We start from the raw sequence: 27,467 nt of genomic DNA, 5'->3' as shown, positions 1-27,467 counted from the left end.
AGTAAAATAAGGTTTTGTAAATGCTATTTCCTAACTATATATGGTCTATAACCTATGGTTTTTTCAGTGAATTTTCAAGGTTTTGTAAATGCTAATTCCTAACTATATATGGTGTATAACCTATGGTTTTTTCAGTGAATTTCAATGGTTTTTTAATAGCAAATTTCAGAAGCTTTAAAATGTATTCTTCTTTAAATCGAAAAATATATTTTATATGTTTTTAATACAATTTTTTAATGTATTTTTTTTAATATATTTTTTTGTTTCGCTTCCGGTCCGCGAACCGGGTAGCTTCCCGTTAGCTCAATTTCTTGCCGCGACCTGGTCCGCGAACCGGTAAACGTTCCGTTTGCGCAACTGCCACATTAGAAAACAACATCGTGACGCATCGCGTAATCGCGAAGTATCGCGTTGTCGCGTAATGCGTCATATGACGCGCCGCGTCAGCGCACCCGGAAGCGCTCCGGTCCGCGAAGCGAAGCGCGAAGCGCAGCTTCCCGGAAGCGATCCGGGGCGCGGCGCGGAGCGCGTAACGTAAGCATAACAGGTCATGTGATTTGTCATGTGACTTGTTAATAACACTTTTCATTGGTTCATTTCACTTTTGGTTTCCTAATGTTGTTAGGCTAGGTCATGTGACCTAAAAATAACACTTTTCATTGGTTTAGAACTATTTTTTTTTCCCAAATGATGAAAACCCCTCCTTGTTTTTACCTCATTCTTACTTTCTACTTCCAGAGAGCAAGACCTATTTTTCACAATGGCTTCTGTAATAGCTGCAGCTGGTGCTTCTCAGCAACCACCACCACCACCACCACCACCAAAAGGACCACCTCCAACACTGGACTTTGGTAGAGAGGAAGATAATGAGGACGAAGAGGAGGAGGAGGAGGAAGAGCAAGTAAGGCAGTTCCTGCCAGAAACACCAAGGCAGAGCTATATTAAAGAGCACTACATATGGCAATTTTTTTAAATTCCACCTGGACAAAATAAGGTCAATGCACCCCAGGTGTCTTGTTTGATATGTAAAAATATACTTTCTCGTGGCAACCCCAACAAGAAATACAGCTTTGGCAATCATACAATGATTCGCCACATGGAGCGATGGCACCCTAATAATCTTTCCCAAGCACAAGTAAGGGATCTTGCTGCCAATCCCCCAAATGTCATCCCCAGCACCTCCAGTGGACAAAGGTCATTCGCCGGACCAGACAATATTCAAGCTCCTTTTGAACACTACAAAATAGTTTGGATATATTGTGGAGGAACTATTTGTTATGGAGAGAAGAGTATTACTTTGATTAACCGAGCTGGAGAAAATCATAAATGCAACAAGATGAGAAAACAATGAATCCTTTTTATTTTTTTTGCTCCTGTTGAGACATGTTCAAACCCTGCTTTTTTATTATTTCCTCTAAAAAAACACAAAAAAAACACAAAATAGTTTTCAAAAATAAAATAAAAATAAAAAAATTGTTCAGAAAATTAATAAAAAAATAAAAAAAATAAAAAGAATAAAAAAACAGTTCTTTTCAGAACTACCTTCCATTTATAACAAAATTGGCCACATTTTTATACCCTGTCTTTCTTTTTTCCTCATAGTACGCTCCTCGGACCGCTTCCCGGTGCGCGTACCGGGCGCTCCCCACGCAAAAACAAAGAAAAAAAATAATATTTTTTTGCCCCGTGGGGCCCTTTTAAAGCCTCCACATCAAACCTAGGGGGTCAGGGAGGATCTACTATGCCCCCTTATGGTCATTTCCCCCTTTGTTTTGGCCTCCTCTTGTCTCTCGATCCTACCGAGAGACAAGAGGGCGGCCGCTCCGGACTGTTTAGAATGTTGACAGACACCGGAGAGCCAATCAGCTTCGCTTCGCGAAGTTCCGTTATGCGTCAAGTACGCGAACCGGAGCGCTACCCGGAGCGCTCTTACAGATATATATATTTTTTTGAACGTTAATTTCTCAAAATCCACTGGAGCACATATCTTGAGACCTAGCAAAGGCACATCAGGCTAACAGTCCCTACAATTTTGCCAAGTTTCGTGCAAATCCATTCAGCCGTTCGGGCTAAAAGTGAGGCCAACCGCCCTATGGAAATTAACATGGGAAAAACGCGTTTTGGGACCCCCCTTTTTTCTCGGCCCCCCCTTGACGAAACCCCCCCCAAATTTTCAGTGGCTGCTCAGAAACAAAATGTTCCATTTTCCTGACAATTTCAGCCAATTCCGTCCACAAACGCCAAAGTTATTAGACATAGAATTTTCAAAAATCCTATAGAGAAAAAATCCTAACTATATATACCTACTGGCGACCGCCAGTAGGTAATATATATATATATAGAGAGAGAGAGAGAGAGAGAGACATTTGTTACTTAATGCGGAATCAAATACTTCATAAGCATGATCCTACAAATTTGCTACCCTAAAATGCATTTCTCTTGACCACAGATAGTATGAAACAGCCATGTTTCATACAACTGCAACATTTAATATTGCAACTGCAGCATTTAAGAAGACCTTTGATTGAGGAAATTCCACCTAGTTCAAATTCATCAAACCAGTGGCTCCTACACCATACACAATAGGTTACACACCCAAAGGCTAACAAACATTACTCTTCAAATGTCAGCAATTAAAATACACCCCCTTTAAAAGATGGCGGTTGTGAGTCTAGAACAAAACATACAAACAAAAGACTAGGAGCTAGAAAACATATCAACATCATTCCTGCCAGCATGAGAATGTGATGCTCTTTTAAATAAAGGTGGATCAGATGCTATTAAAAGAGTATCTGCTTCTACTGAGATTTTAAATACTGGACAGTGAAAATGACATTGTGGGCAGTAATCCAAAACAGTGCGGGAAAAAAAATACTGCTTATGCTGCTTGAGCAGTAAACTGGGCCTTTATGGTTTAATCTCTTGGATTACCCATGTCTGGTATTCAGGAGTTACAGGAACTCTAGTCTTTTTGCCTGGGCCTCAGAAACTCCCCATACGTCTCTCTGGTTTGCCATGCATGCTGTAGGGGAGCCAGGAGAATAGATAGAAGTCTTATGGCCAAACACTATTAGTATTTGTGATTACTAGATTGATAACAATAATAAAAAAAACATTGATATCCACACATACCCACATAACTGGCTGATGTACTTTGAAACTGGTGTGGCATAAATAGTAAGCCAAAATTCCACCAAATGAGCAAGCAAAACAACCAAGACGAATTACTACAGGGTGAGGTTCTCGTTATGAACTTTATTTGAAAACATGGGTCCAAATTATACATTTAAAAGTGTCATTTATGGGGGGCGTGGCTTACGCCCCGAAGTGAGATGGCGGCTTTCCCGTGAGCTCCGGAGAGCTGAGAACTCCCGAGGGGATTTTGGACGGCTTTTCTTGTGTTCGAGGCCAGAATTGCGTGTGCTTATGCAGCGGAACCTCTACGGCGGCGTTTGCTTCCACGGTTGAAGCCCCTAACGGTGTTTCTGCGGTCCTGCGAGCCCTGTCTCCTGCGCCGATGTCGGGACGCGGGCGGCCGCCATTTTGAGCTGCCGCGACCGCATCTCTCCTCAAGAAATTACCGTTGCCTCAGGCTGCGCCCAGAATTGGTTCTGCTTCATGCTTCAACTTCTTGGCAACCACACATAAGGTATGGCGTACTCTAGCTAATGCCTCCTCCCTCTATGACTGACTTTTTTTTTTCTTTTCTACATATGGATTTTCCACCTGCATGAGTGATGACCGCCATCCTCCACATTGTGTTGCAAGGGCGTATTGGGATCGTACTTCTTTCAACCGCCGCAATGTGGTTCTTCAAAATTGGCTCCTGCCTCACAGTTTTTTCATGAACGCTTTGCGGTTACTATGTTTTTCCAATTCCTTGTGGATTTCTTCACCTTGTCAGTTTGAGGAGTCTGACTGCATTACATTTTCTCATTTTACGTGTATGAGGTTTACCCTGAGGTTCTGAAGTAGGGTATCTGAGTCACTTTACCCTTCATTTTTGAAGTTTTTTCTTCACGCTTGGTGACTTTTTTGGACTACCTCTTCAAAATCAATATCCTTTTTATTCATTTTCTTCTGTGTTCTTGGTGTGCCCCTATCTTGCCATAATGACGCACGTAACGGCCAACTTGAAGTCGTCGAACACGGGTACCACACCCAAGCGCCTTAAGAATGATCCCCCCTCTCCGATTCGCACCTCCCAGAATCCTATTCTGGACTCCATCTTAGAGGAGGTCCGGGGTCTACAACCCTTTATGTCTGCTACCAATGAGAAACTCAAGCAAATTGAAGAGAGGTGGGTTGTTATGGAAGGCAAGGTCTTGACTCTGGAACAGCGTGTTAGTGATATTCAGGATGTCTCTACTAAGATACCCCTTCTGGAAAAGGAAATACAGCAGCTCAAACTACACACAGAGGACCTTGAAAATCGTAATCGTAGAAACAACCTACGCATTTACGGAGTTCCGGAGAATCTTGAGGGGTCAGACATGGTGTCTTTCATTCGTAGACTCCTGCATGAACTGCTAGACCTTCAGCCAAATGCTCATCCACTAAACATCCGGCGTGCTCATCGTCTTGGTCGTCCTACATCTAACTCCTCAAAACCTCGGGGTATCATCCTTCTTTTCCTCGAGTTCACTGAATTAATGACTGTTCTAAAAGCTGCCAGGCTCAAACGTCGCCTTGTGTGGTCGGGTCATAACATCTACATCTCTCAAGACTTGTCAAATGCCACCAATGCTAGACGCAAGGAATTCTTGAATCTCCGTCCTCAGATGAGACAGTTAAACATTCAATATGGAATTCTACACCCTTGCCTATGTAAAATCACTCATAATGGTCGTACTCGTACCTTTGATGATCCTCAGAAGCTGCACGAATATCTGCAATTTGCTTCTACTCCTACAATGGATGTTACCACCTGATGCCTCCTATAGGCATCTTTTGTTTTCTCCTTTTCTGACAACTCTCTGTTGTTTGTTGTACTGTTCCTAGCCTCAACATGTTCTCCTTCATTCTGTTGTGCCGTCCCTGGCTTTTTTCTATTTCTCTCCTGACGCTCTTAGGGGTTTTGCTTCTCCTTCGGCGTCTCCACGCTCCAGATGTCTTGGCGTTTTCTTTCTTCTCAGATCTGGCATTCTTGCCTTGATCTGTCCACTTTTTCCTCGTCCTTCTTCTATCTCTTTTCTTTCCTCTTTCTAGTATCTCTTTTTTTGTTCTACCAGTATGTATTTTTGTTCATCATCTCTATCTCTTACCTTTCTTTGTTGCTTGTTCTCTTCCTTGATTTTTGCTTTCTGTTCCTTGTTAGTTCGTATTTGGCACTTTTTGGCATGTTTTTTCGACTTAATGTACTTTTCTTGAATGTTATGTTTCTCTCTGTTTGTATTTCTTATTTCTTTTATTTTAGTCAACCCCCTGCAGTGTGTTCGCCCCGGATGTTCACCCCCCTCCTCACCTCCCATCATGTGTAATTTTGTCTCATGGAACGTTCGTGGTCTGGGTCACCCTGTCAAGCGTCAAAAGGTATTGTCTCATTTATCTAAGCTTAATTCACAGGTTGCCTTCCTTCAAGAGACCCACTGTACGGATTCTGAATCCTCCAAACTCAAGAGACAATGGGTGGGCCAAGTAGTATATTCTCCGGCTGTTGACAACAAGGGAGGTGTTGCAATTTTATTTCATAAAGGTCTATGTGCCCAAATTCTCTCTTCCAAAGCTGATACTGAAGGTCGCTGGGTTCTGGCTAAGGTTGTTATCCAAAACAAAACGCTGGTTTTTCTTAACATCTATGGCCCTACTCGCCCTTCTCCTGAATTTTGGAATGAAGTTAAAGTTCTCATTTCCTCTATTGACTGTCCCAATATTGTTATTTCTGGTGATTTTAACCAATGGTTGGATCCTTTCTCTGACAGGCTCTCCTCTACTAAATTTCGTCCTGACAAAACCCATAAATGTTTCCAATCTGCCATATCCTCCCGTCCCTTATATGATGTGTGGAAAACGTGCAATCCTGATACCTTAGAATACACGTTTTATTCCAATGTGCATCATACTAGATCTAGGATTGATTATATTTTAGTAAGCAAATCTCTCCTCCCCACATTGCATAAATCTGAAATTGGTTCTATTTTTATCTCTGACCATGCCCCCGTCTTTGCAACCCTTGATCTTACTCTTACCTCTTCCAAATTCAGCCGTTGGAAATTCAACACCTTCCTTTTGTCAGATGCTGTCTATATAAAGGAGGTTCAGAAGTTTATAGCTGAATTTTTTGCTTTTAATGTTCCTTCGGACACATCAGTTCCTAATAATTGGGATGCCTTCAAGGCTGCCTTGAGAGCTTTTACAATCTTGTATGTTTCCAAAAAGAAGAAACTTAATACATCTAAATACTCGGAACAACTTACCTCCATTAAGAAACTGGAGCATTTGTATTTCTCATCTAAAGACTCTGCTGCCCTTCATAATCTTATAAAAGCGAAATCCGAACTGAATAAAATAGCCACAACTGAAGCATGTAATACTTTATTGAAGATTAAGTCTAAGTTTCATGGAGGTCAGAATAAGGCTGGTAAAATGTTGGCAAATTATCTGAAAATCAAGTCTGAGCGTAAAGCTGTGGGACCTATCCTGAATGACTCTACGAATTCACTAGTTACCTCTGACGAAGATATTGCAGAGGTCTTCCACACCTATTATCATAATCTTTATACTGATGATACTCACCCCACAGATCAAAATGTATCCTTTTTTTTTGGCAGTCTCCCCCCACCCCCCACGCTACCTGATGAATTTGCTCAATTAGAAAAGGATATCACTCCTCAAGAAATTCTTCTGGCCATCAACTCCCTCAAAAAATCCAAGGACCCTGGCCCTGATGGATTGCCAATTGAGTTTTATTCTGCCCTCCATACTATTTTTGTGCCTCAATTGCTACAATTGTTTACCTCTTTTATTGCTGATGCTAAGGCCTCTGGCTCTTTCTTGGATGCCCTCATTGTCATAATTCCTAAACCGGATAAGGATCATTCCCAATGTAAAAACTATCGCCCTATTTCCTTGATTAATTATGATTGTAAAATTTTTGCCAAAATCCTTGCATCCCGCCTTGAATCTATCATCCCCCTTTTAGTTAAAACGGACCAAGTCGGTTTTGTTAAAGGCCGACTTGCTGCTGATAATGCCCGTATGTTTGCTAATGTCATTTCCCACAGCAAAAACCTTAAAGTCCCTCTAGCTGCCTTATCCCTAGATGCGGAAAAGGCTTTTGACCGCATTAACTGGCATTTTATGTTTCGTACTTTGCATTGGTATGGTTTTGGTCCCTCTTTCATTTCCTTGGTCAAACTCCTCTATTCGGCTCCACGTGCCAGCATTTTTGTCAATAACCAATTTTCTAGATTTTTTCCATTAGGTAGAGGAACGAGACAAGGGTGTCCCTTATCCCCGTTACTTTTCATACTTTGCCTTGAACCCTTTCTTCAGCGAATTCGCTCTAATCCCCAGATAACTGGTTTTAAAATTTCCTCTGTTGAAACTAAATTGTCTGCCTATGCTGATGATATTTTAGTGTACATGTCTAACCCTGTCACGTCCCTTCCCCCTTTTCTAGACGAAGTCCTCCTATACTCCTCAATCTCTGGGTATAAACTCAATTTATCTAAAACTGAAGTACTACCATTAAACTCTATTTGTTACCAATACATGTTTGCCTCTACTGACTTTGCATGGTGTCCCTCCAAAATTAAATACCTGGGCATTTGGTTCTCCCCTTCCCTTACCGATACTCTTAAAGCCACATTCATGTCCCTTACTCAGAAGGTTCAATCTCTTCTTCAAAGTTGGTCCCCTTTATTCTTATCATGGTGGGGTAGACTCGACACCATCAAAATGATGATTACGCCCCATATATTATATACTGTATCAATGCTTCCCATGAAAATTCCTAACACTTATTTTACTCGCTTAAATTCCATTTGTTCCAAATTTTTGTGGAACAACAAGCACCCTCGCATTGCCTTACATAAGCTCATACGTCCTAAATCGGAAGGTGGGGTTCGTTTTCCTAATTTTAAACTCTACCACTCAGCCTTCCTCATTAAGCAATCCTTTTCTTTAGCTTTTGATTTTCATGACTCCCCGATTCCTAAACGGGTTACCTTTGAACGATCATTGTTACAAGGTTTTTCCTTTCAACATACTGTCTTTATGTCTAACTGCTCGTTTTTATCGAAGCACACAGTTTTAAAATATTCACAAACTTTATTGCATGATATATTTGCTAAGGATTTATCTCCACTCCAATGTTTTTTGTCCTCTTGTGTCTGGTACAACAAATTTCTTAAATATAAGGGCAGGTCTTTCTATTACAAATACTGGAAAGAAAAGGACATTGTTTTTGTGCATCAGTTCATTGCCAATAATGCCATTATTTCTTTTCCTGAGCTACAAGATTTGTATAAGTTACCCTTGTCTTTTCTCAAGGAATATGTAATTATTACTAATGCTATCTCTTCATACTTATCAACCTTTCCTTCCTCTGTCACTCTACCTACCTTCTCTCCTTCTTCCCCTCTTTATCCTCTATTTTCCCTTCAACAACCCAAGGCTGCCCTTGTTTATAGAATATTGTCTTCGAATGTTGTGGAATGGCCTAAATCAGCTACTGAGCTCGCTTGGGAATCTGATTTGTCTGTCTCTTTATCTGTTGATGAATGGGATGGTATATGGAGCAAACTGTTTAAGACTTCTGTTGCAGCCCGTATTACCCAATCATTATATTTTATTTACCATAGATCCATTCTCACCCCTCTTAGTATTGCCAAGTTCTCACCTTCCTCTTCTACTTTATGCTGGTCATGTTCTTCGTTCACTGGTACCCTCAAACATCAACTTTATGATTGTCCCCCTGTTTTAGCTTTTTGGAACTCGGTTTGGGATATTTGCATGCGTATATTTCAATGTTCTGTTCCCTTATCATTCTTGTCTGTGTTTTCAGGTTCTGCTTCTGTTGATATAGATATTGCTCCTTCTAGTGTTAGATTACTGGATCTTTTTATTGCGGTTGCGTTTAAAGTAATTTTATCTTGTTGGAAGGATAATTCCAAATTATCTGTTCATACTTGGTGGAACTTTGTATGTGATGAACATAGGATTTCTATTGCTTCCTCCTCTTCTGTCTCCTCTAAAATTAAATCTGATCTTCTTTGGCTCCCCTTCTCCAACTATCTTTCATCGCCCCCTTCTCTCTGATTGCTGGGCCTGTATATCCACTGTTTCTCTTCCCCCCCTTCTTCTTTCTTTCTCCTTTCTCCTTTTCCTTTCCTCTCTTTCCCTTCTCTTTTCTCTCTCTCCTTCTCTCTCTTTTTTCTCCCTTTCTTTCCCTTTTCTTTCTTTTACAAATGAACCATTATTTTATAGTTTTTTCTTTGCATCACATTGTATCACGTGGTTCTACTGTATTATTATGTTATCTTTGCTTTGTACTTTCTTTTAACAAAATAAAAATTTCTTAAACTGAAAAAAAAAGTGTCATTTACACATAAAGTGGCCAAAAACCCATACATTTGCACAAAATATTGCAATATTTTCATGATATGTCACTCAAGCTTGACCCTTCTGTGGGGTCAAGGGGAATTCCACCTCTCCAAGAAACCTGATAAAGTGTGATAAATGATGCATTTTCAGCAAATGTTTCCTAAAATTGAGCAGCAATCCAGGGTTATTATAGGTAGCTTAGGAAATGTGGGCATGGTACAAAAGCCAGTTTACACCAGCCTTACAGGCCCAATATGTTCTCTAAGGTACATTGGGTTTCAAGCAGCTTTTAGCAGCCACAGCCCACCACCACCCCTCTGCTACTCTCAACCCCTGTGTGCCATGATTATAATGAGACAGAAAGTCCCACTAATTGATTCTAACTTAATGATAGTTGACTGGTGGCCACAGCAAGAGCTTGATATTATACAACTGTAGGAAATATATCAATTGGCTAAAAGGGATGCAAGTGCTATGAGTTTTATGAGAGGATTTTTTTGTTTTTTTTTGTTAGAGTTTTATATAGCGCAAACTAGACCCGAACCGAATCGGGTATCAGAGCGCTTTACATAGCACCAGTTACGTTACATGAGGACACACATTAATTTTTAGGCACAGGGAGATTAAGTGATTTGCCCAGAATCACCGGAGGTTTTGGCATCGTTACCGAGACATGAACCCAGTTCCCCAGGTCCGAGGTCGAGCGCCCTAGCCGTTAGGCCATCTCCTTAGGAAATTCCTCCCTTAAAACTATTCATATGAGCCCTTGTGCCTATAACATGGTGCACAAAAAGTTAAAAATACCTATTCACAGATGCACAGATTTACATCCACATCTAATGCATTAAGCTAGGAATGCAGAAACTCAATAACGGAAATTCTCTATTGAGTGAATGCAGTCCTTTTTACCTCAAACGGACTGACTACAATTTATCTTTAACCTTTTACTCCTCACGATTGACAGTGATTACACTGTTGGGTTGTTTGTACATCTACCACTCTTGCTTATCCTTCTGGTATCAAATACTGATATTTCCTAAGCAAGGCAGTTTATGGGATCAGTAAAGTCCTCTCCAAGATGAAGGTTCTTGTTCAGATGAAGGTCAGCAAGGAGATAAATCTGATGTCGGCATTTCTGCATCGGATAATGCATGAGTACTGTATAGTGGTATAAAATAACTCTTTGGAGAAAAACATGCCATTCCTTTTAAAGATCTGAAGCAAATAACACAATTAAAAGGTTAGGCAGTTTTTTCGAATGCATAAAAATATTGGAACCTGAAAGATGGTGGGAGTATTTGAAATGTAAAACGTACGAAGTATTTTCAAGTACAGCAAAGGAGATAATATGAGATAAGACATATGTCAGAGAAATACTACATAATTCTGTTGCACCTTGCAGTGAAATGCACTACATGCCTCATTTGAAAGTACTTTGATCACTGGCATGATGGTAGCAACTGCTGGCATAAGGATAGCCAGCCTTGTATGGTCTACATCCTAGGGATGGTGCTGCCCACCCCTCACACAATGCTAGTCATATATGGCCTATTTTGCACGTCCCTGGAAATAAAGAACGCATTCCTGACATAGTAGTCCTGTTATATTCATTCCCAACATTATATTGTGATCATCCATGGCATAATGGTGGCATCTCTGCAATGCAATAGTGATGAATATGCATGTGGCCATTTCAAGCAGACCTCGTCATTGTGTGGCAGCAGCACATATAAATGCTAGAAGAAATTGACAAGAAAATATCTGGAGCTCAAACGTGTATTTACTAACAGTGAAAATAAGGTATTTCAGGACATAAAGCTGTACGTTTGCTCATGAACATAAAAAGGTTTTATTTGGTGGAACTTGTACTCTTTTCCCAAAAAATAGAAAAAGCTTGTATTTGATATCAGAATGTTTATTTTCCAGAAGTGGACTGGCAAGCTTATTTCTGGGTGCTAAATGTTCCTATATATATTGAAATGGTAAATAGTCAAAATATCGACTATAAAATATCGAATGGACATAATATCGAGTTTTAAATATAGAATGGACAAAATATCGACTAGACAGAATATAGACATCAAAAATATCGTTTTTAAGGTAAGTAATGTAATATCGAATGTTAAAAATATAGACAGTTAAAATATCGAAGTATATAATATAGGTTATTAAAATTATCGAATTTTTAATAATATCGAATTTTTTATAGTGTTTTTTATGTTATTATATGTGTGAAAAGTGTGTATTTATGTTATAATTTATTTTAATTAATGAAATTTGTTTTTTTAATTTTTGCGTAATTTAATTCTGTAGCGGGTTGTGGGTTTATAGGGGAATAGGGTGGGAAGTAATTTAATTATAATTATTTAAATATGTAAAATTATTTATTGGTATTCATTTTTAATTAATTGTTAATTATTTTATATTTTGTAATTAATTAAATTTTAATTGGCAATTAATTTTAATTAATTGATTAATTGTTAATTCTTAATTTTACTAATGTATTTGGTAATTAATTCAATTTTAATTGGCAATTAATTTTCATTAATTGATTAATTGTTAATTATGTTAATTTTACTAATTTATTTGGTAATTAATTCAATTTTAATTGGCAATTAATTTTAATTAATTGATTAATTGTTAATTATGTTAATTTTACTAATTTATTTTCTGTCGCGGGTTGTGGGTGTATAGGGGAATAGGGTGGGAAGTAATTTAATTATAATTAATTAAATATGTAAATTTATTTACTGGTATTCATTTTTTATTAATTGTTAATTAATTTATATTTGGTAATTAATTAAATGTTAATTGGCAATTAATTTTACTTAATTGATTAATTGCTAATTATGTTAATTTTACTAATTTATTTTCTGTAGCGGGTTGTGGGTTTATTGGGGAATTGGGTGGGAAGTAATTTATTTATAATGTATTAAATATGTTAAAATATTTATTGGTATTGTTTTAGAATTAATTGTTAAATAATTTTTTATGGGTAATTAATTACATTTGATTTGCCAATTAATTTTATTTAATTGATTAATTGCTAATTATGTTAATTTTACTAATTTATTTTCTGTAGTGGGTTGTGGGTTTATAGGGGAATAGGGTGGGAAGTAATTTATTTATAATTAATTAAATAAATCAATTTATTTAATTGTATTTAATTTGAATTAATTGTTAATTAATTTCTAAAAGTTTAATTATTAATTGTTAATTTGTAATTAATTTGTATTAATAGGTCAATAATTGTAATAATTTATTTTAATTTGTGATTTTCATTGATTAATTATTATATTATATTACATTTGTAATTACTTGTAATTAATTTTTTATAGATATTAATTTATAATTATTGAAATAATATACTGTTGCACTCACTGGAGTGGGAATAGTAATTTTAACCCCTACGCTATCCAACGCTTTCCCTACTGTTGCACTTTTTGGAGTGGGAATAGTAATTTTTACCCTTCCGCTATCCAACGCTTTCCCTACTGTTGCACTCTTTGGAGTTGGAATAGTAATTTTTACCCCTACGCTATCCAACGCTTTCCCTACTGTTGCACCCACTGGAGTGGGAATAGTAATTTTTACCCCTACGCTATCTAACGCTTTCCCTACTGTTGCACTCACTGGAGTGGGAATAGTAATTTTTACCCCTACGCTATCCAACGCTTTCCCTACTGTTGCACTCTTTGGAGTGGGAATAGTAATTTTTACCCCTACGCTATCCAACGCTTTCCCTACTGTTGCACCCACTGGAGTGGGAATAGTAATTTTAACCCCTATGCTATCCAACGCTTTCACTACTGTTGCACCCACTGGAGTGGGAATAGTAATTTTAACCCCTACGCTATCCAACGCTTTCCCTACTGTTGCACTCACTGGAGTGGGAATAGTAGTTTTTACCCCTACGCTATCCAACGCTTTCCCTACTTTTGCACTCTTTGGAGTGGGAATAGAAATTTTACCCCTACGCTATCCAACTCTTTCCCGACTGGTGCACCCACTGGAGTGGGAATAGTAATTTTAACCCCTACGCTATCCAACGCTTTCCCTACTGTTGCACCCACTGGAGTGGGAATAGTAATTTTAACCCCTACGCTATCCAACGCTTTCCCTACTGTTGCACCCACTGCAGTGGGAATAGTAATTTTACCCCTACGCTATCCAACGCTTTCCCTACTGTTGCACTCACTGGAGTGGGAATAGTAATTTTTACCCCTACGCTATCCAACGCTTTCCCTACTGTTGCACTGTTTGGAGTGGGAATAGTAATTTTTACTCCTACGCTATCCAATGCTTTCCCTACTGTTGCACTCACTGGAGTGGGAATAGTAATTTTAACCCCTACGCTATCCAACGCTTTCCCTACTGTTGCACTCTCTGGAGTGGGAATAGTATTTTTTACACTTCTGCTACCGTACGGTAATAATATTGGATATTATTTAATTATATTATGTTACTATATATATATGTTTTAACAAATATGATTGTAAACTTTTTTTATCACTTTCATAAATTATTTAATTATTATAAGTTAATTTAAGTATTTTTAAGTATATTTTAGTAATTAATTTTTACTATTAATTTAATTTAACACCGTTTTTAATAAAGTCTATATTTTTATAAACTATATTTTTGTAAACGATATTTTGTACTCGATATTTTTGTACTTACCTGTTTGTAGATACAAACTCGATATTCTGTCTGTCGATATTTTGTCATCGATATTTTTGCTAGCAGATATTCTGTCCGTCGATATTATGTCAGTGATCCATTGAAATATCAGACAAATGGTAATTCATGCTGAATTTCGGAGTCATATAGCTTAGGGGATTTCACTGGTGACAGAGGGCACTTGCTGCTCTGGCTATCATGTAATGACTCTTGAGGGCATTTACCATATTTTTGAAAAAACATTTTATGAACATATTAATATTCCTCTCTGGGTCCTGAACCGGTAGGTCTGGTGTAAACTGCCTGTTGTACCATGCCACATTTTCTAAGCTATCTCTAATAGCCCTGGATTGCTACTCAATTTTAGGAGACATTTGCTGAAAATGCATAATTTTACCACAATTTATCAGATTTCTTGGGGAGGTGGATTTCCCCGCGGCCCCACGGGAGGGTCAAGCTTGATTGACATTTTGTGAAAGTATTGGAATATTTTATGCAACTGTGTGCCTTTTTGGCCACATTATGAGTAAATTCCACTGTTAAATGCAAAATCTGGTTCCATTTTTTCAAATAAAGATCAGAACAAAAACCTCACATAATAGGGCTTGTTTGTTTTGCCTGCTCGTTTGGTGAAATTTGGGATTGCTATTAATGCCACAACAGTTTCAAATTAAATCAGTCAGTGGCGTGGGTATGTGTGAATATTAATGTTTTTATTGTTATTGATCTATTTATCACACATACTAATGGAGTTTGGCCAAAAGACTACTATTTATTATAAAATCTGAAAGACATGAATAAGTATCCAGGCAGAGTTTACCTGCAAAACATGTGGCAATACAAATTAATAGAGATCGTAGGCGGCCACAAACTGTTTAAGCCTGCAGTGGTAAAAATGCTTCCCTTGCCAAAACACATATTTATCTGTTCTTTAAGTAAAAACATCCATCCATTCTTTTGAGTAGATGCACTTTTATTATTATACTCATTATTAAAGGAAATGCATTCAAACCTATTTCTGAACATCATTTACTGAAACATTAACTACCTTTCCTAGAATCAAAACAAAAACCTTTACTGGCAACACAATTCACTGCACAAAAAGAGGAAACAGTTGATAATGCAGAGCATGCAGAGTAAGTGCATGTTGCTCTTCCTGGAAATAAAAACAATATACATGACTAAAATAAGCTGATCCCGTCTGTCACAGAAAGCAGCAGCTGTGGCAGAGGATATATTACAGATAGCTAAAGTCTCCATGAACCAGGGGGTAGTAGTCTCTCTCCAACTCGGTTGTAATCTTCCTGAAACTGAAAATGACACTAATCGCTCTGAAATCGTATTTGTCCTACCTCCAAGAATCGCTAAAATCCCTTAAAATGGTTCAACACCCCCAAACACTGCTACAACTGCCTCTAAATACCCTAAAAGAGATCCATGTTCTTTGCTCTCAGAACTCATGAACATAAGAGCCGTCTTCAAACCAAATGATCAATCCTGATAGCCACAAACTTCTACAGTTGCACATGAAATGTAGAACTCCCAAAATTCCCCTAGGTGGGCAGTTTCTCTGCAGTAGTGTGTTCTGGAAATGGGTGGGAAAAAGGCAAATTAAGCATTCATAATGTATTTCCCATCCTGAAATCATGTGTAAATTTTGCCCAAGAAAAATTGGGTCAAGGCAAAATTCAGGATAGTAAAATTCCCCACATTTTCACTGGTCTGGTGGAGTCAGCTGTGGTAGGGTGTGTCGCGGCTCAGGAGTGCCAGAGTAGATGTCAGCATCCGCAGTGCCTGTACTGGGCAAAGCACAGCTCAGGTACAAGAGGCAGAGTTGCAGGAAAGACTGGGGAGACCAGCAGGTGGCATAGCTACAATGCAAAGAGGTGCATGTAAGCTATCCAGAAAACAATGGATGCTAAGAAAGTCTAAAAGCTGTAAATGAGAAAGCCAAAGCCTGGATTCAAGTCTGAACTAAAAGGAGAAGAAACTAAATGCACCAAGATGAGAAACAGGCAAAACCTCACTTCCAGGCATATTTAATTTGCAGAACTGGGATACATACTTCAAGGTAGCATACCAATAGAAGTAGAGGGAAAGAAGAGGGGAGAGGATGTAGCCTTAGGGCTGGAGCGGTCGATCTCGAAGCTGGGGAACTGGGTTCGAGTCTCGGCAACAGCGCTCAACATCCTGTGATTCTGGACAAATCACTCCCCGTGCCTAACAGAAAAAAAAGTGAATGTGTCCTCATGTAACAAAACTGATGTTCTTGTAAAAGCGACCTGATTCCCGATGTCTCGAATCTAGTTTGCGCTATATAAAACTCTGTAAAATAAAAAAGGGTTGTTTATGAGTGACAGGGAAGTACCCAGCCTCAGACAGAAGATTCCATAGAACGATGTGCCCTTCCAGGCAAGCGGAGTCACCCACATGGGTTAGGATAGGAAGGGGGTACCAAAACACAAAGCAGTTGACGGATTTCTGGAGTTCATGTGCCTTCCTGCTCTTTCTCTTACAAGGAATGGTGAAATGGCTACCAGAGTGAGATTGCTAATTTAAGAAATGAACTTCAGTTGAAACGTACAGTATTGTCTCTCAGTAGGACAAACTAAGATTCAAGATCTCGGATATTATTACGAGGTGCAAAATAACTGAGACCCTTCCAAACAATGTCCTCATGAAATGCTGCTGCTATGCAAATATTGATGTTAACATGAAATGTCAAGAATAGGGAAACAACATTTGTATGAAAGATATTGATCCCACTCTATTTGAATTAGACTTAACTATGCAAAGTTTTTGTTTCCTGGTTCTAGCAAAAGCTATTTCCCCAATTCCATCAACCGGGGACTTTAACACCACATGATTGAAATTCTCACTGCTTTAGAGCCTCATTAAACCAATCAACAGGAACTCCATCTACAACTTTTCAGCAGCTTTACCTGGTTGAGCTTCAAATAATTATTTTTGTTGCATTGTTTACTGGATGGTGGATTACACAGCAAGTGCAGCAAATCGCTGCTTTTTCCTGGCTCCAGGCTCACCCACCTCCAGAGAACATATTTCACTTATCAGAATATTTTTCTTTAGATAAACTATGTCCCTTGCGCTTCCAAAGTTTTATTTCCAAATCTTATAAATTAAGACCAAACCCAAAACAACTTTGTTAAAAGATTCCAGTAGTCTTACATGCACATTAACGCCTATAGGCCTTCTACACAAGAAAGTCATAAATCTAGATGCACATTTACAGCTGTCTACTCGTTTAAAAAACTCACAGGTGTACTAGAGGGAAATTATGATTTGGGTAAAGTTTTAAGAACATTGCTAGTTCTCTATGCCTACTGGTGAAAGGTCTCTGTAGTGTGGAAAACCCTCATATGCAAGGATAGGAAATGTATGGAATGTTACAAAAAAAGTCACTCCTTGTGAGGATTTCAACACTCACAAACCATTGGGAAAATGTGATTATTCTATTAATTTTCCATATTTTTCTGGACTTTTTGTACCACTTGCACCTTGTTCAATAAGGTCTAGCTTTAGAATTGCAGATATAGGAGAGAAAGAAATTGCAAATGTTTGCCAACACCCACGAAGTTGCAACACCAAGAATGTTCACTTCATTTATAATGCATTTTCCTGACCATCTAGCCCTCCCATAGGAATGCACCAAATTACTCTTTTTGGAGTCAAGCTAGGACTGCAGGAAAATCCCTGGGTCCGAATTTAAGCAGTATAACACATTCTGTGCATGCTTAGTTAAATTACACATAAAGCTAAAATTCTGTGAAGCTACATTTTTCTAGTCCTCACAAGAAATACCGAGATCAGGAATGACAAAGCAAATAAAATATTCATTAGCCCTGGGCCCTTCAAACCTAAGATACTTTGGGGCATCAGAAATACAATGAAGTCTAGCAAACATGAAACCAAGATCACAGAAATAAACAGTAACTGGAGGTCTAACTAATATGCAAATTAAAAGCAAGCGTATACCTCTGAACCACAGAAACTGAAGAAACACTTCTGTTGATCAATCCTGATTAACAGAAACTCCACTGGCAGCACAACAGCCTAAATCATAGAAATGATGCTGCTACTGATTTGGCAATGTCACAGCCACAGAACCAAAAGACTAATAATGAAGTATACAAATACCAAGTCACAAGTCACATAAACAGAAGGAAACAGACGAACACAAAAGTGTGCACAAGCTAGAGCTACATATTGAGAAAGTCTACTTTGGAATCACTCACTTTGCTAGGACGATTATAAAACCAAAGAGTCTCACAAACTGACCACACAAAGGCCTTAGAATTAGAATACATGTCGCAGTGACTTCTATCCAATGTCATACATGTAAATAGGATTAAAAAGAGCCTCAACCAAACAAAAAGATCACTACTGCGGTGAATCCATCTCAGTTTCACATTCACTGCAGTACTCAAATGTCTGATCCCTAGGACATGCATATTAAAATGGCGATTCCAAAAACTCTGAGCCTTATAAATGGAACAAAAAACTCTACACCGTATTCATAGAAAACAGACTTACGGTATCATTACGATGCCTGGCAGTTGCACTACAAGCCGTTACTGAGGCAGTCAGGAGACCGACCGACGAGCATGTTGCGGTCGACCGCCCTATTAGGATATGACCGCTAGGCTGGCAACTGGAAAGTCTGCGGTCTCACTACAGCAGCATGGCTCGTCAATTTAGAAGGGCCACAGCAGATGCCACCATGGGGCAGCACCTTCTGAACGTCCGTGCATCGTGTGCCATGCACAATGTTGTGCATGGCACAGGGTGCATAGAGGTGTTTGGGGGCACTACATGCGCCCCCAGGACCACTTTTCGGTGGCCTATGTTGGCAGGGGGCCCTGTTTGGCATGCCCCATATCCCTTTGCGACAACCTTTTCATGGTGGGGTTCCTGCCATGGAAAGGCTGTCGGAAAGGGATATCATAATGCCGATGGCGATTCCTGCCTCGGCATCGCCACCATTGTAGGACGCTGCTCCGACCGCCCCACCATCGGGATCTATGATATTGGTGGAATCAGCGGTCTTCCGTCTGACAAATTAGGGTCCGACCGCCAGTATCATAAAAAAGCAGTTGGGCCGCCGCCGATGGCCTGTGGGTGATCCGACTGCCAAACATCATAATCGGGGACTTAGATAGGAATGCAGTCAGACCCCTTTAGAGGAATAGAAAACTTGTGCAGGATGGTACTAGAAACCACAGCAATCCTATCAACTGGACGAGGACTAGTGGAACAAGTTTTAACGTTCACAACCATTAACATTAGTACTGCAAAATGTAGTCCAAAAATCTAAGAAACGAGAGTTAGACCTTGAGCAGATTTTTTTGCATTTTCATTTTCTTTTTTTGTTTAAATCTCTAATCTCTTAATTTGGCGACTATTGTCAAATGTCTCTTTTTTGGTACTACTAAACAAACCAGGTATCTGATGTGATGCTTGTTATAAGAAATACACATGTGCAAAAATACGGATCAAAATACTAAAGAGTGTTTTATTTATGACACTGTCTATATAGAATGTATAGACATAGCTAATCAAATGGGAATAGGGGCTACACTGCAGAAGAGCAAAAGAGCAACAAAATAATGTGCCAAGTCAGAAAAAAAAGATTGTAACGAGACATTATTTTATAAATAAAATATGCAATAACTCTTTTTGTACATTAAAGATTTTAGAGACCATTATTCACTAAGATAGTAAGAAGTTTCAATGTGTTTACAGTTCTATAATGGACATGTCAGTGTTTAAAATTAATGAGATTATTAGCAACATACATCCAAAATACATGAGTGTCCTGAAGGCTATCATCTATGTTTTTGGGAATTTACCGTTCGTAATGCCTGCGAGTACATGTAGCAGCACTGGTACTTCCAGGGTTACCACCTAATTCATCATAGACATGTTTCCATTGTCGACGGGCGGTAATCTGGTAAAATAAAAATAAGAGGAACTTGAATGTAGCATTTTAGGAGTTTAAGCAACACTTTCACACAGCATAAGCAAAGACATATTCTCTCCTTCAAGACATCATACGTCATAAACAACGTTTTTTAATCTAACTGTAGGGAAAATGACTTTCATTTTTGTTTTCTAAATGTTTACAATGAAAATTATTCTGAGAATGCTAATGTGTTCAGAAATGTTTTGCCAAAAACATTCCCCGTTGTCTTCTGCCGCAACCTCTTTCATTATATGTTCCCTTGTAAGAAGGTTATGTGTTCTATGTGGCTACAGTTTCTTTGTTTCCATCTACAGACAGTCAGCATCCTATCACTGGAATACCCTTTGCTCACTACTCGATGACAAAGGTTATCTTCTTCCAGAAAGTCAAAGGCATACAAGTGGCAATAACAGTTTAACATAATTGAGTTTGCCAGGGAACGTCAACCCCTCCACACTCAAAGCTGTCTAGCCATCCCTCAGGTTTTGTGTATCTTCTTTCCTACAAGTGCAGTCTTTGAGATACAGCATGAGACACTGGGCAAATCATGAAACCTTTTACTCAAAGGGCAGATTGAATATATGATCTCTGGTGGCACTGTGCCATACAACCGTTCCAACAATCTACAAGTTCATTTCGTATTATCATATTCAAATATTGAACAAAGAATTCCATTTTGAGTTTTTGAGCATCCTCCCAGAGGATCATTCTGTCCTGTACGTATGACAGGTTGCAGGCCAGAATTATGTCATGTGACACCCAAAGAAAGGCTAGTGACCCAACTGAACCACTCAGGAGCTCACTGTAGAGGTCACGACTATCAGCCGTCAGCCACTAGGGAAAACACTTTTCAGATTATTCAAATTGTAGAAATCATGGGGGGTGCATTAAGTTGTGAAAATACTGAGTTGAAACATAAGACTGCATGTGATTCTTTTACTTTCTTTTTGTCTTTTTGTATGTAATGTGCAGACATATCTAACCACTCAGATTTGTTGTCTTCTTGTGCCAATCCCGATATAATAATTAAAGGAGAACTTGGCCTGGAGAATAAAGGTATTTTCCAGTGAGGTGGTCGGCTGGTTATTAACCAGCGAGTAACTTAACTGTACGGTATCCTAAAATGAAGCCGGTGTGACCATCAGCATGAACTATGAAACCTCTGGGTTCTCAGGCAGTTAGTGTTCCTTGTTAGTATTCTTAATGGTAGCACCATTTACCACCAGTGTTCCCTGGCTTCAGGTGTTACTGAACAGCCAGCTGGATAATCCGCATACTTCTGTTATTTACTTAAAAAGCATGGACTTTGCTAAGGACATGAGGACATTTCACAAAGAATGATAGGAAGGCTCCTATACCAATTAGCAAGTTCACAACCACCACTTTGATGCTGTCCTGTACATTCTCCATCTATCTATTTGCCATGCTCTTTGCAGCAGGATTTCCTGTTTGTAACTTTGTGGCAATGTGGGCCACTCTGAGCCGTCTTGCTTTATGTAGCCTTTCACCCCCTTGATGAAGCGACCAACTTGGGCTGATTCTGGTCATCTTTGTCCATGTTGGGTTTGTGGGCCCAGTGGAAGGACCCAATGACCTTGGGCTTCTGACCATTTGCGGAGTCCTCATAATTACTGTAACCATTGACCACGATGGAAAGGTATCTCCCATTCTACTGCACGTTTTCTATCCTGCTAGTTGAGATCCACTGCTGACCCTACCACTTCTGTTCATTGGGACTACCATCTTGTAGGGAGAATGAAAGTCCCCGTTAATAGAATGCGGGTCACCAGACCACTCACTGTCTACTTAAAGAAATACAGACAAAAAAGCGAGTGTCCTTCAAGTGTACCTAAAATGTCACCAGCGGTCAGTGTCTCGAGACTTCCATGGGGCAGTTCCACTCTGCACTAATGTTGAGGACACAGGTGTGTGTACAGGTGACCAGCTGAGCGCTCTGCTCTTCTGAATGAATGTCAAAAACCTTGGAGGACCCTCTGCGCATGTGCAGATTGTTGGGCACACTTGAGTAACATTTCAAAAATCAGAGCAGGCCCATCAGCATTCTCTATAGAGTATGGGTTGCAAAACTTTCTTTATCTTATGACAATACCCTGATAAGTTAATACTCATGGTCCACTTCACTCTGGCCTAGTTGAAAATAATGGAGATAATGCAGAGTGTATATAAATTGACCAGCACAACTTAAAACAGGCTTCCAGTTACATTAAACAAAGGGAGCCTTAACAGTAGCTGGAGAGTGGAACACCCTCTCTCTCGATAACCTACAGAGCAAAATGTATGTGGTAGAGAGTTTGCCCAGCATAAAAACTCTACCCTCCTCCCATCCCTCTCTCGATCCAAACCTTCACCCCAGAACCCAGGTTCCGTTGTTAGAATCACACAGAATCGAATTGTGAGGTATGGCACAGAAGCCACACTGTTATGAGTTATCTTCTAATGTGGTGTTGAAAAAATACCAGGGGAATCATCATTTGGAAGTTAAAGATATATATTTTTAATACCACATATAAAATAAATGTAAGTTAACATACACTAATTTAACTCATTTATAAGGTCATCTGTGTGGATAGAATTTACAGGACCTGCAAATATATCGCTCTCTCACATTAGAAAATAACCCAAATAGAAGCCCACTAATATTTTCCTAAACCCTGTAAATTTTTCATTATTTGATTTTGTGTTTAAGAATGTAGCTTTTGCTTTTATGTGCTTTAAACTATTTGAAATGGGGGAAAGATGTAAAAACACTGCTCTTTGTTGATCTTTATACCTATAAATCTAAGTTGTGTCACCTGTGGATTAAAATTTAAAACAGAAGCTATCATTTTTGTATTTTTACTATGAAGATGTCAATGCTTGTTTAATGCTCAAGGCCAGCATAATATCCATATAAGCAAACGAGACATCTATATATAATTGAATGCAAATTGCAGTTATTTGGCACCACTCCATTTCGGAAGGGTGCAGGACATTCAGTCATTATGTGAAATGTACTTCATGTTGTATTATTGTCCTTCTGAATAAGAACAGTTCATGTTATCAGCCAATACTTAACCAGCTTTGAATACCACGCAGCCTCTTTTTTCCATCAGGCTTCATTTTATATTTCCTAATTATCAATTAATTCAGGGATAACTAAACCGCATTGTCAACATGTTCGCCGTGGCCCTCGACCAAGAAAATGCATTGTTGTTAAAGGGGCATTTGAGCGCGCCAGCATGAGGGTGCACAGCACAACCTCCATATGTCTCGCGCAACAATAGAGCCAAGCTATTCCGCTCTAAATAAATTACTTCCATAAAGAGATGCTCGAGATTATGTTTCAAGAATTAATTCAGCTCTTTTGATTGCAGCAGCAGCCGCGGAGAGTAATCAGATCGCTGTGTGTACGGAAATATTTCCACTGACGCAATCTCCCTGTGTCAATTGCCTTTTGTTCTGTTTTTATATTACAGATGTCATCTGCGCGCTGCATTGAAGCGGCTCTTCTCTTTTTCTGCAGATTTCAATCTAAACTGCTTGCTCAAACATATCAATGGTTTCCCAGTACGTACTGTACTGTACAGTGCACGGCCATCGAATGTTCCTGGAAGCTAAAAATAAACTGCTTATGTCAGATACAATTAAGAGATAAACAGTGTCAAAGCATTTTCTGCGCTTGCTTGATTGCTTCCTGTTTGTTTGCCGCTGACCTTGATATGAGACAGCTCTTACGCCGGCCATAAAGCAGGCTCGTGCATCACACCATTCCTTAATGGGTAATCGCGATTACGTCGGAAGGCTTTTAATACATTTCTCATATGAGACGAGAACAGATGTCAGGTATGTTGCCAAGCGAAATGACTTTTATGCAATCTTGGCTGGCCGCACAATAATAGCCGTTTCTCAACATGGGAAAAAATTACAGCCCCAACTAATTTCCTTGACAGGGAAGAGTTACATGAGTTTTCCACTGGTAGGCTTATGACGAGTTTACAATTCTGGAAAGCTGGAACTAATTGAGCCCGGCTGTGGAGCGGGTTCAAGAAACCTCTGATGTGTTCAGCTATTCCAAATGACTGTTTGCCTTTGCATCAACCCCATTCCTGTCAAACAAGGGAGCGTTACATTGCACAATTAATTTTTAAGTCACTTAAACACTTACTGTTTCATATCCTCCCAGTTTTTGAGCAGCTTGAAACATAGTCCAAAGGTTAACTGTTAGAGGGACAATAAGTGTTTAGATAAGCATTGCATTAGCCACAGTGGTTCATAACAAAAGCACATTCAACATTTTCCATTTGAAAAAAGAACACACAATATCTTTTTATCGAGGCGATGTTTTTAGTCAGTGGCGCAGTTCCAGGAATAATATCAAATTAACAGAACACACGTTAATAGAAGTGAACAACATCAGATCCCTTTGGAAAGCAGAGTTTGAAAACTAAAGAAAAATAAAAACTATGCTGCAGGGAAAGTACTGTAATCTTTCTCGAAATAGTGCTCTGTTTCAAGTAAACCGGGAAAGAAATTAATTTTTTTGTGCATGTGAGAAGTGTATTGCCACAACAAAGGCCTCAAGATGATTAACAGCATGCCCACATATGTTCCTGCTGGTAACTTTAAAAGTAATTTGCATTTTTCTGAACTCCACAAACCAGAAACTTGACATGCCTGTTCGCAACTGTAAAAACTACTTTTTTCACTTCCGCTGGATTCACAAGTTTCACCTCTCATTACTTTGCACCATGGTAGTTTAATTATTACTCATTAACATTCTGGCACTCAGTTGGGTTTTGACTCACGTGTTGGAGACCTACAGTCTGCACAATGGCTCTTTGTAGGAAAGTGATTTCACAAAATTCAATTGCTTAATTGAAGAGTGGGTATGGTGTCACAGTTCAGTCAACACTCCCATGATTCATCACACTATCATCATATGGTTCACAGCTTAAGGGGCCAAGCAGCCTATAATTAAAGTTTCTCTTATCAGAGTTAATATTTACCTAAGGCAGATAATAGAACCGCCACACACAATTAAAGAAAAATCAGAAAAGTTGCACACCTACAATAGGACGGCAAATAAATGTACCCATATATCCTCTGGAGGAGTGCACGACTTCACCCTCAGCGATCCATCAAGGCCAGAAAAAAGCAAACTACATTATTATAGCTGACGTGGGTCATAGGAGATAGGGCTGCAAGCCATGAAACACTAATGCAAATGACCTGATGCCAAGGTGCTGGTTAGGTGACCAATCCACTCCACAATTTCCAAACGACATAACAAAACAAAAAAGCAGTTTCAAAATTCCTCAAGTAAACCATGAGGAACTGACAACAATGGTGTGCACAAGGAGCCATAGGCCCTAAAGACAAAACCGGTGTGAGGGTACTAGTGTGCCTGTCTAGCCCCTTCCCTGCAGGGCACATTCCCCCGCTGTGCTGGGGGGAGGAGGGGCGCGCACAGCGCCTCCATGCTCATGACGAGCTCAGCTCGTCATGCAGCACGGTGGTCGTGTGCTCATGACGAGCTCAGCTCGTCATGACCACACACGCTTCTTTAGAACGCTCGCGCAGCAGGGGAGTTAGCCCAGCGTACGAACGTTCTAACGGTCATGACGAGCTCAGCTCGTCATGAGCACACAATGCACCGTGGTTCATGACGAGCTGAGCACGTCATGAGCATCGAAGGAGTTAAAGGACACCTTGCCTGGCAGATGGGTTGGACTGTTCCTATTGTTGCAGGACCAAGATAGATTTCCAGGCTGATCTCTATCTAGAGTGGCATAGTGTGAAAAATGACGGTCAGGAATGCGTCACACAATGGTGACCAATGGACAATTCCAGAATTCCACCCATCACGTTGTTGTTTGTTGGAGTTGACACCTTAGGTATAAGAGGTCAGCCAAGACCCGGGTACCGAGCTCACTGTGCCACAGGACTCAGGCTATACTTCACAGACAAGGCCTACCAGCCTGAAAGGAAATCTCGGCTGTGTGTGTTCCTGTACTGAGGGGACCTAGACTGACAGTTCAAGATGAACTTTTGCTGTTGGAACAGGGCCAAGCCTGATTTGCTTGTCCGAATCTGTCTGCAGTCACATGTGGGTGAAAAACAAAGGCCTGGAATGCAGTCCTGAGAACTCCACAGAGACTGGGAGTATTTTAAGCTTTCTTTACATCACTTTGTTGATAGCTGCACTGTAGGCCCTTAAATAAGCAACAATAATTGCACTTTTCTACCCAGATGGGTACAAAACGACAGCCAAAGTATGGATGGGATGGATGCAGTTCTCCCCATACCTCTTGGCCTCAGTGCCATTGGACCTACTACACCAAAGATACACACCCTTTACTGGCAATAGGAACACTATACAAATTCCTAAAAAGCATAAAAACAAATCCTTCTTCTGAAGGAAGAAAGGTCTCAACCTCGGAAAGAAAGACACTGAGAGCAATACCCATCCAGGGATGTGATATATGTTAAAGTGCTACTTAGAAGACAGTGTCACTGTACAAAATTCTAAATCTGTTTGTCACCAAAGCTGATTCGGGGAGAGAGGGGTACCAAACCACACACATTTTTCCACAGTAGCTATTTAAGGAAACGAGGAACTGATTTTCTGACAAATGTACACCCTATCAAATCCAAGGCCTTGCCGCCTAATTAGATGATGCAGGCAACCCATTAAGTTACAGTGCTGACATATCTGTGTTCATAAGGTATATTTAAATGTCACTCCCCGTGATGCCTCTGGTGGAAAGCACGCAGGGCTTTTTTATGTACAGAGCAGCAGTTTTTCAATGCATAATTTATTGTCAGAGCTGCGTGCCTGCTCTAAAACACACAGGCTGCAAACTCACAGTACATAGCGTCAGGTGCCCCAGTTAGCGCCGCGCCATAAACTCGGCACTCACTCATCTCCGGATATCACTTGACCGCTGAATTAGGAATTTGTGCCCATCTCTGCAGGGCATACTTGAATTCATCCGCCCGTGGCACTTACGTGCGTGCAGAAATAGTAAACAAGGCCCTTTGACACAACGCCTTTCGAAAGCATCTCTGACCCTTGTACTGCTTCGAAGCCATTAACAGATTTGCTTAGGCATTCGTTTAAGCAGAAACTGTGCGTAATGCAACAAAGCTGTTCACAGCACATTCATTTTATGTCATCATCATCATCAAAATCTTTTATTCGATTAGACATTTTGTTAATCATAAAAAGTACATCATTTAAACACTTCATCATAAAATC

General features: G+C 39.6%; 1 protein-coding gene across 2 annotated transcripts in view; it reads right to left on the bottom strand.

The window, feature by feature from the left end:
• ARID5B (AT-rich interaction domain 5B) overlaps window positions 1–27,467 on the bottom strand; it is a 582,615-nt gene that overhangs the window by 101,005 nt on the left and 454,143 nt on the right. For both annotated transcript variants that reach the window (XM_078642686.1, XM_078642687.1), the window contains 2 exons: window positions 24,375–24,427; window positions 20,097–20,194 (listed from right to left, as the gene is read on the bottom strand). In XM_078642686.1, coding sequence (XP_078498812.1) covers window positions 20,097–20,194; window positions 24,375–24,427 — 151 coding nt within the window. The remainder of the gene's footprint in view (window positions 1–20,096; window positions 20,195–24,374; window positions 24,428–27,467) is intronic.

This window comes from Lissotriton helveticus, chromosome 5_1, assembly GCF_964261635.1.
Source record: "Lissotriton helveticus chromosome 5_1, aLisHel1.1, whole genome shotgun sequence".
NCBI classification, from domain to species: domain Eukaryota; kingdom Metazoa; phylum Chordata; class Amphibia; order Caudata; family Salamandridae; genus Lissotriton; species Lissotriton helveticus.
The sequence above is the reverse complement of the archived record's forward strand: the minus strand, read 5'-3'. Positions and strand labels throughout refer to the sequence as shown.